Source organism: Lissotriton vulgaris, chromosome 11, assembly GCF_964263255.1.
Source record: "Lissotriton vulgaris chromosome 11, aLisVul1.2, whole genome shotgun sequence".
Classification (NCBI taxonomy): Eukaryota; Metazoa; Chordata; class Amphibia; order Caudata; family Salamandridae; genus Lissotriton; species Lissotriton vulgaris.
Genome location: NC_141699.1, coordinates 589,027,120 through 589,037,872, shown reverse-complemented (window position 1 = coordinate 589,037,872; position 10,753 = coordinate 589,027,120). Strand labels below are relative to the sequence as shown.

Below are 10,753 nucleotides of genomic sequence, written 5' to 3'. Positions count from 1 at the left end.
TATTTGTCCAGTTTATGCAACAACCCTTTAAATCAGTTGTTGTGAATCTCCCATCTGATCTCAATTTCATCTTGCTCTTTAATTCTCTTTGATTGGTAGTCCGGGCTCCCAGTTCCGAGATAAATATAGAGTCCTGCATGCACACTTTAGTGCTGTGAGACTACTGATGAGTGATGGGTACCTCACATCCTGACATCAGGTGTTAGACTGTCTCCCACACCATCTGCTCTGCCTCATTAATTGTTTTTTATATTTATCATTAACTGGATGTTGAGGTGAGCCAGATGTTTTTTCTCAACTTTTCTAAACTAGCAGAGGTTCATTTCTTTTAATGTTTCCCATAGTTTAAAATGTTAAGAGATCTGGGTAGGCGTGATGCCCTTGAGACTGTGCTCAAGGGCATTCTTTTACTACTGAACAAGGACATAATGTGCCATCTGAAAGTAGCATATTTAGACAATCACATAAAGACCATAGTGAAAAAATAGTGCTATGTAGAAAAAAGTTAATTAATGCAGAACTGATAAAGTATTGAGGTATGGCCTCTCCTCAGATGTGTCTGTAAAACTGACCCTTTGTTCTGAAATTTGTCCTGAATTTTGCCTCTTTGCCTGACTTTTTGTCCTGAATTGTGACCCTTTGTCCTGAATGTTTTACAGTCCGGTCCATAATTTGACTCTATGCCATGTGGTCACCCTATTGTACAGTTCTGAATTACTTGTCATCCATTAAATCCCCATGCAAACTCTCTGTTGCAAACTAAGCTGTTAGCTACTAAACCATGGGATGGGGTTACAGAATTTCCTTGCTTGTGTTATGGGTCATTGCACTCTTGCTAAGGACAGGTTGCTCCTCGGACATCACTCAAGTAAAAGACAACTTGCAGCACAAACGTTTGATAATATCACGTCGCCTTTAATAAGAAGCAAAAGTCACTTTCACACAAGTTATTCAACATCAGCGAGAAACAAAACAGAATCGGGTGGGTGGGGCAGATTCCTAACCACCCGAGATCAGTAAACGATTTATACACATCTTTTTAATAGGAAGCTGTGAAAGGCAACTTTGGACTCGTGATTAACTTTTAATAAATTACATTCTGTACATCTGAGTGCGACCTACTGACGGGGAAGGGTGTGGGGTGCACGGCAGGAGAAAATAACCCTTCGCCCCTAAAACTCTGAAAGGAGCATCGGAATGCTGGTGGCCTGTCTGACTCCGTGGGCCTCCCCTCTCTGTATTGTGAACTTGGTACAACCCATTTTTAAATTACAGCCCAGCATTATGTACACTTCAGGGTGCTTGAGACCTTGGGGTAGATTGAGGGCAACATAAGAAGAAGGCAGGGGGGCTGAAGTAAGGCAAGGGAGCACAAGAGAAGGCCACAAAAGATGCTTCTAGCGCACTGAAATGGAGGGTTGAAATGGGGCGCTTGACAGTGCTTCGAGAGCCTGGAATGAGCAAGGCAAGAGATGAGGAGAATGTGCAGAAACATGGAGTAGGAGACCAGGAAAGCGTATTCGCTGCAGCCCAAAAAAGAAAAAAAAAGCACGGAAATGCCACTAGAAGCCCATTTTGGGTTGGGAGGGGAGCTGTCCCTGGGTAAATTGCGTTCCTACCAGCTTAGTTTAGGTTCAAGGTCAGTAGGTGTTCACCAGTTCTAGGCCTGGAAATTCTAAATGTCCTGTCATTGGGGTGCATATGGGGCCCTAAATGGGATATTTATCACGCTTGTTATTCATCCTTTTGTGGTTATTTCATACTTTATGAAAATTACACTGTGTATATGCTTTTACGCATGATCTGGAATAGCCTGTGTGCACACCAGTCAACCTCTGTGTTTGCAGGTCTGGCGTAGAGGCGGTTTAACCACCAGGCAGGCTCAAGAGCTTATATTTCAATAGCGACACTTAACTCCGGTCCAAAGCCTTTTTTTAGGAACTAATGCTTTCTGGGAACTGGAGTCTTGTCTCATGTGACTGCATACGAACACACCGTATAAAGGATTGCAAAAGGAAAGCCCAGAATGGTAAGAAATGAACACTTTATGCCCCAGTAACATCAACTTATCTAGTAACAGAGCAGAGGAGATGCCTTGGCAAAACAAGGAGCGTTACTGCTCGGAGGCGGCCTCATGGCCTTAAAATGCGGACTATGCGGAGGGCGTGCAGCGGAATTCCGTGAAAACAAGGCCTTTGAAGGAGTAGCTATGCTGGTCTCACTGATGAGGCTTTAAGGAGGAGTGTTTCCAGGCAGTTCTGTTGATCTTAGATAAGTAATGAAGACATGACTCATGCTCACGCTCCCGCCAGTGAAGTGTGTGTGTCTAGGACTGCCTCTGTAAGTGCGTTGTGCGGCATGTGAAGGGGTGTCTGCACTTGTACGTATCAATGTACCTTCTCAGCTGTTTATACAGTGCTGAATAGCGGCGCACAACCACTTCTACACTCACTGCACACTCACTTCACACGTTTTCTTCCATGCAGAGTCCTGCAACCACTTCTGGTCCTAGCGCTTTCCGGTTCTTGCCTTTACCCCGATGAGCACCCTGAATATCGACACCAGAATATCGATGGCTCACAATATGGCAAATAAAATATGGTCAGGTAAGTAAGTCTAAATTTTTTTTATACTTAACTCCACATACATACTACGCAGTGCATGCGTCTTTAAGGTATATAGATATGGAGTTAGGAATAGAAAATCTATACTTCCCAAATGCACTTACCGTTCGATATTTTGTCTCTCGATATTTTGTATCAAAATATTATGGGAGCTTTTCAGGTGTAGAACCATCTACCCGCTTAGACTCGTGCTTCCTCTAGCCTTCTGCAGCTCTTTTAACTGCTAAAATCTGCATCCGCGTCCACCCCTGATGGCTTCCTTCTGCATCCTTGAAGAATGCTGCAGATGTCTGCATTCTCCTGCACCTTCTCCACTCTCCTGCATGTATGTATGCATGTGACTTACACAGCAACCTAGCATAAGGCATGCAGCAAGCGGGGTTACACAAAGGGAGGGCTGAACAGGAGGCTACAAGAGAGGAAAGGTGGACTGGCTCATTGAAACATGCAGTCTAGCTTTCCTGCAGGGGATGGACATGATCTCATTTTTAGGGAGGTTGTATGGATCCCCTGCGGTGGGTGAAGTGTGTGACTGCATCCAAACGACTGCATCCACATGAGCTGAGTGCCCAAAGATGTTCCTTGGCTCCGCATCGCATGCCCTCCAACCCCAGGAGTGGCATGGGGGTGTACTAAGTGCCTCCTAATTTGTGACACACAATTAGTGTGCAAGATGACATCTTCACATCACCACCCGCATCAGCAGTTTAACGCAGGTACACTCTAATTTTCATGGGGGCAGTGCACCGCATGCAAATGAAGGAACAAACCCTTGGATTCGTGTGGGCATACATTTTGAGCAGACTCGATCTATATCACAGAATGTGGTGCACAAGCATCGGCTGGCCCTTCTGTAACACCAATGTGCCCTGAGGACACAAAAAGGAGGCACAAACGTCTATTGCCCACTCCGGCATTTTCCGTAACACTGCCCAGAGTTTCAAAACAAAGCCTCTCGGCTGCAGTATGGAGTCACTTGGACGAAAATATTAGTATCTAGGAATAAGTGCAAAATCTGCGTCCCATAGGAGAAATCTGATTGTGATTAGCCCGTTTAAATTGGACTTTTTAGAGATGCATGGAATTTACTTACTATTAGCAGGGCCACTGGAATTATGCGATTGTGCATCTGCGGCAATTTTTACATCATAATACATTTGCTGCATTTGCAACATAATCCATCATCTGCTGCATAACCTGCAGATTTTAACAAAATAAAATTTGTTTCTAGCTCAAACAGTTCAAAAGTTACTAAAACGCAGCAACACATGTTGCAGTGCAGTAGAAGGTCCTTTGTAAAGGTTGACTGGTCACCTTTCTGTAGTTTATTACTGTGTTTGGGTGTTAAACCTGGACTAATGAGTTGCAAATAATGCCCCCACAGCTTTAACAAGTTTAAAAATTACAAAATAATGTGAAGTAATTCTATCCCAAAATATGCAGCATAATGCTGCATAATGTGCCTTTTTCTTGCCGCATTATTTACGCAACCCTGCTGCCTAATTTGGCCCTCCCCTGCCGCATAATTCCAGTGGCTATAAATATGAGATTGTAGAGCAATGGGTGAAACTGCAGTGACAGGAGACTGCCATTAAGGGGCAGCAGAGTGCATGTTGTGCAGTGCTTGAGCTACACAAGGCTAAACAAAACAAGCATTGGCATAGCCAATAGGTCTCGCCTTTGGGACCTTATAAGTGTTTAGTTATCCAGCACAATATCCTTGGTGCAACAACATTAACTTTTACATGGCTAATCCTTATAAGGTCCCAAAGGCGACACCTATTGGCTATGCCAATGCTTGTTTTATATGGTAGGGCGCTCTGCTGGAATGAACGCACCTCTTTCCAAGGCACCTTACCAAAGTATGACTGCTCTTTGTCTGAGGTTGGAAGTTAGGGGCTCTGCTGAATATATACGAACTGTGGCCCTCCTCTCAGCCCTGTGTAACTCATTACAGTGGTGTATCGTGGTAGACCCCCCACACCACACCAGCTTACTTTTTGGTCCCACACCAGCTCCACCTTAAAGCAAAGGCCACCCCAGCCTCCAGGAGTTTCCGATATGCATTCTGTCTAAAATCTGCCCTTCTCCCGATAGGCCAATCAGTACTGTGTCACATAACGGTGACCTATGACTGACACGTGTCAGGCTCCCCACAAAAGACCCTGAAGGGCCTTCCATTTAGGGGCATTGCTGGCACAGTGCAGGGTGATACGGTGCTCTTGCTGCGCTGTACTCTATTGGTAGGCAGTGGGTACTTGTTTTCCTCCAAGAGTTGAGGGTGAGAGAGAGCCCACCTGCTCTGTAAACTAAAGGCTGGGCCGGGGTGCAGCTCACCTGTCAACTGTTAATACCTTCCTGTAGCACTAGGCGGCTTCATGTTTGCAGTGTTAGCCAGTGACATTTCAGCACGCATTTTCCCAATACCAACAAGGATAGGCTAACCCATTTACTGTAACAAGTGACACATTTATCCATTTCACTGCAGTGACAAAAGCTGCACTTCTCACTGTCAACTAAGGGGCGTAGAAGCCTTTCACTCCTGATAATGACTCACTTATCCTATCACTATTATCAGAGAAACTTTCACCCACTCACTAGTGACCCAGTTACCCTTTTCCCTATCATTTATTTCAGACCAGTTCTTTTCACTATAAATGATGACACACTAACTCCTTCATTGTCAACAAGTGCATTGCATCTAGGGTGCCACATTACTCAGGGAAAAAAAAATCATACCAGCCACTAGTTTACGTTTAGCTATACGGATGGGCCAAGTGCTGGTAGGTGAAAAATATGTGAACAATTCTCAGTATTCTCTTGTGCGCTGGTAATTATCATTCTGTTTGTTTAATAATCATCCAGATTTTTTTGATTTTTTTATCCAGCTGCTTGAGCTTGAACTTTCAGGGGCCCATGCATGATATTGTGGTGCCATTAAAGTGTCTTAGATAACCAATTTACCGCGTTTTCCTCTGGCAGCATCAGAGATGGGAGGAGAGCAGTTATTACCCTACATGGATGTTTAGGTCTGGATTTGAAGTGCAAGTGCCACCTGACCTTTTAAGTGTAACCACTATTATTGTACAGGTCTTTGCTTTCACACAAATGAATATCCATTCCCCTGCTATTTACTTGTAATGCTTTACTTTCCCATACAACATTCCCTTAAAGCCAGACCTACTGGCATTGCCAATGCTCGTTGGAGGCATGGTGTAACCACAAGTGCATCTTGAATTTTACATGGGGGTATCAATGTTGTATCAACATGACGATCGTCTTCATCTACACCTGTTGGTTGCAAATGCTGCCAGCTGCTCAAACTTTCTACTGCCTCTCTACTTGAAAGCTGACCGAATCTGGAGGTGTTTGCCGCCATGGCAAAAAGAGAGAATTCTATTAACAAGTAATTTTCTCAGGAGTTTAAAATCAAAAAGTAATTATGCTGAATTATTGTTCACCTTCTTCGTATATTTTTTTAAATTTGCACACTGGGTGAACTTCTCAAAGGGTGTAAAGTTGTGAAACAATTCACAAACTTTGTAGTGGAAAAACTTTTGCAACTTCGCACACCCCCACCCTTTCACTAGCTACAGTATTTTTTAACTGTGAAGTTTCACTATTTCCAAGGACGAAGCTTCAGGGGGTGTTTGGGGTGTTACACCCCACCTAGTATATGTATTTTCTAGTAAATAGTAGGGGACAGGTGATTTCAGTCGGGTTTGGTGAGGCGTCTGTCGGATTTGAACATCCACACATACAAAAGTGTTCACACTCTCCTCCTCTCTCTGTTTTAAAAGTCTTCAAAATGTTTATTATTTTACAAAATATTGTGTTTTCTCTCACTTGGTACCCCTACAGAACCACATTTCTCTTATTTTCCACTGCCCCTTGAGCCCCTCATATTCAACCAGTTTGTCCTATATTGTATTTTAACCTCATATTTCAGTGTGATTGTTGGAAATCAGAATCTCACTGCCCACGGTACGACCCTGACTATTTCTCAAATGTATTTTAGCTTCCCACCTTGGTTCAGAAGGCGCCTAGAGGCAATTTCGTACTCAGTGTGCGTCATTTCTTTAAAAGAAAGAACTGCCATGTTGCACGTTGATCATGTTGAAACATAGATGGAGTAAAGGGCAGATTAAAGAATAAAAACTAGATGTCAGAATTGTAAGCAAAGTCTGCTCTCGGCACAATACATGCTATATACCTCTGGAATCTGGTGCACTACGTACAAGCGAGGGAGCCTGACCCTAACTCTAAGACCCTAAGAGAGTTGCTGGCACAAACACTCCGCAGATGTTCCGCTTGGTGCATCCCCGCACCTGAGGACTCCCTTTTTGATGAGTCACTGCTGTTCTCCTGCTGTCAATCACAAAGTTCCTAAAGGGATAATCAAATCACATAAAGAGTTAGAGGAGGAAGCAGGACTCAGTATAATAGTCACTCATTCTGCAGACATCTCACTCTATGCACAAGACGGTACCCATTGCGGAATGTGCATTGGTTACCAGTAGAGTGAGTGGGGTTGCAGCTACTATCCTACTTTGTCCTTCTGACCTTTCTGGTATGAAGCTGAGGGGTCAGGAAGGCAGTGCTAACGACACAAAGCAAATAGGGTCCTATGGTCCTTATTCACTTCAGCCACAAACAGGAGGCCATGTGATGTCATTGGCTGGTGTGTGGGATGTCCAAATGGAGGTTGGTGTCACTTCCAATTGTCTATTTTTGTGAACCGACATCTATGAATTCAGTGTGCGGCTAGAGTTTTCCACACCACAGACACACTCACAAATCCTTTGCACTAATAGTGACACACCAACCTCTTTCCTTTGAAGTAATGGCACACAAACACACACACCTTTCTCCTTCAAGAAAGGCACACTGGCCTTTCTCGCCCTTTTCACTATCATCAGATTCACACTCAACCTTTCAATATCAAAAGTAATGCACTTATCTGTTCCATCATCAAGGACATGTACCACATTCATGATGAAAAAAAACAAAGCTCCTTTCACTATTTTTGGTGACACAGCCATTCTTACACTACCAAAAATGACAAAGCACACAACTGTACAATTAATAGTGCCTCCTTGTTCTTACAATAGTGACTCTGAGTGTTTATCAATACGAGATGCCCAATCACCCCTTGTACTGTGAAAAGTGCTGCAGTCCCACCTGTGCACTATCACCATTGATGCAATATGGTGTTGTGGGATATGTGTTTTTCTGTTCTCAGTAGTATCTCTGCCGTCTCCTGTATATATAGAGTGATTATGTGTTCTCTATCAGTAGTCATACACTAGCTGTTTATAATCAATAATGGTGCAACTAATCCTAACTATCAGTAGTGTAAAGAGCTCTCATAGTATAACTGTCATCCCTACTGATAGAATGCACGCCTATAGCCACTCGAGATATAATTTTCTGCTATTCGCATTAGTGACAAAGTGCTTGCTTAAATGTGTTATTGTGAAACTATCCCTAATAATCAATAGTGAACCAGTGGTCTTTTATCGCTAGTGACAATGCTGATGTATCATCGCTGGGAGCATTTAGCTGCCACTCTATATCCAATAGTGATTTGCTGCATTGATGTTGATATTGAGGCAGAACTGGAGATTGCTTTAAAAGCGATGAGACCCCAGAATGACCCCACTAGGATAAGTAGGGCTGTGATCATTGTGCACATCAACCCCACATCAGACCGAGAGGGGCTACAGCTGCTCATGGGAGTTGGGGGATGGGGGTCTGGCATTTCTCCTTGCACCCCCCCTCCTATGAAACTGAGTGCTAAATGACCTGGGGCTGGTCTTCTTTGCCGGAGTGGATGAGGGTGCATGTCCAGTAATGCCTCCCCAAGGGTCGCTAGCTGCAGCTGACCTGAGCAGCCCTTGTCGGAGATGGATGCTTGGTCACAGTCCATCTTAGACGCGCTAAAAGTTTGATGTCTCCTTCCTAGAAGCTTAACATGCTTGTTGCCCAACAGGGAACTTGAAAATGCTCAATGTGAGTTCATTTAAGGGGACAGAATGAAGGGAGGGACAACAGGACAGCCGCCATATTTGTGAGCGTTTGACAGGGGGCTCTGTACAAAAGGCGATAGGAAAGCGGCCGGGACACCGGGAGTTGGCTACTGAGCCCTGACCACCTCCTTCTTAGCACCCTTCCTGTCACCGAGGCCCTGGGGACTGCCAAGTGCCACCTTTGCCTTTTTTTGGGTGCCATAGCAGTGGCCTGGGCTCTTGCGAAGCCTTCGAGATGCTCCTCCTCATCGTCCACCTCTTCATTTAGAAAAGGAAGGCCTTCTTCTTCAGGTCGTTCCTCTTCCACAGGGCCAGCTTGCTGAACTCCTCCAGGGGCATTTCAAAGAGGCGCTGGAAGTCCTCCGGGGACAGGTGTCTCTGAAATGAAGAAGGGAGGGAAGCAGGTGAGGACCTGTGGCAAACAATTACTTGGGCAAATCATTGCCCACCAAGACCATGAAGGCAACAGTCCACGACTACTTGACCAATGAACTGCCTGTTCCTTGAACATCTTTAAAGGGATCATTAAAAACATAGTACCCCAATTCGAAGCCTACTATCAAGCCCCCAAACCCCATCACCTCTGCCTCACAGGGATCAACATCATTTGCACAACATATACTTTGATCAGTCAACAGAGCTCCAGAACCTGATGTAGTTTTGTGTAGCATCACCATAGCAACCTTCTTCCCTAAACTCTGTTTTTAGGTCTCGCGACCTATCGATGTGCGCAAGCGCATCGAGCGGAGCGAGAATTCAAGTGGCGAAAACATCGTGAAACCAAAAGGCTTTCAGCCCCGCGGTTTTCATGCAGTTCCCGTGTACATGCACGCGCATCGCATGCAAGCCCAGCCTCTTGCATTCCCAGGCTCTCCCGCCCCCATCCGGCATCAGGCTTCTCCTCCCCTAGCAGCACTCCTCCCACACCAGCAACTCCCCCCTCCCACACCAGCACCTCCCCTCTCTCTCACCGCAAACACAGCCTTGCCCTAGCAGCACTCCTCCCACACCAGCACCTCCCCCCTCCAACACCAGCACCTCCCCTCTCTCTCCCCGCAAACACAGCCTTGCCCTAACAACACTCCTCCCACACCAGCACCTCCCCCCTCCCACACCAGCACCTCCCCTCTCTCTCCCCGCAAACACAGCCTTGCCCTAACAGCACTCCTCCCACACCAGCACCTCCCCCCTCCCACACCAGCACCTCCCCTCTCTCTCCCCGCAAACACAGCCTTGCCCTAACAGCACTCCTCCCACACCAGCACCTCCCCCCTCCCACACCAGCACATCCCCTCAATTTGATGAGGGCTGAGACGTAAGCCTCTTGTTGTAATTCTGTACTGGTACACACTCGCCTTTGCACTTCAAGCGGGGTCCTAAGTCAGACAGTATTTGCCCATATGCATATTGCACATGTGGTATTTTCCCGTGTGCAAACTGCATCCCATGTGCAATTTACTCCGATTTTCAGTAGGTTTAAGAAGCAAGAAATGTAAGTGTGCTGACCGAGAAGCGAAACAAAACGTGCAAAACAGAATTTCGTATTATTTCCAAACAATTCCAAAAACAGATCAAAAGACCAGCTGCCAATTGATCCAGTTAATTTTTGTACCGATGACGGCAGCAGCGAAGGCAGTGAAATGTGCACTGTGCTGAATGAAGAACATTAGAACAAGCTATGAAAGCTAATACTTTCATGACCTGCAGAGCTCTGGCTCAGCTTTTGCCCAGTATTTGACAAAAAGAGTAACACCTCCCTACTTCTTCCATACTTGCATTGTCGTGAGGTAACTCTACCGATAGGCAATGGATTGTTTTACCGGCTGTTGCTGTATGCAGAGTCAACAGACGTGTTCTCTAATGCAGATTGTGGCTTTTGATTCTAGGCACAGCACTATAAGATACAAGGGTCTCCACATTTCTAACAGCATACAGGCCTTCCTGGCTTCCATGAACTGACAAACTTCCAGCCCCAAAGCAAGCCTCCCGCCACTGGCAGTATCCTCCTTGTGCAGCCCTGGGCAGTGAAGGGTTAATGCTTATCTCCGGGACGCTGGCACAGCTCATCCACAGCAGTGACTCATCTGCCCATCACCAGCA

General features: G+C 45.5%; 1 protein-coding gene across 1 annotated transcript in view; it reads right to left on the bottom strand.

Moving 5' to 3' along the window:
• Positions 1-893: 893 nt before the first annotated feature.
• The window catches only part of DMTN (dematin actin binding protein), a 434,932-nt gene continuing 425,072 nt past the window's right edge, over positions 894-10,753 (bottom strand). The window contains exon 17 of the mRNA XM_086943677.1: positions 894-9,031. Within this exon, the coding sequence (XP_086799803.1) occupies positions 8,918-9,031 (114 nt within the window). The 3' untranslated portion in view covers positions 894-8,917. The remainder of the gene's footprint in view (positions 9,032-10,753) is intronic.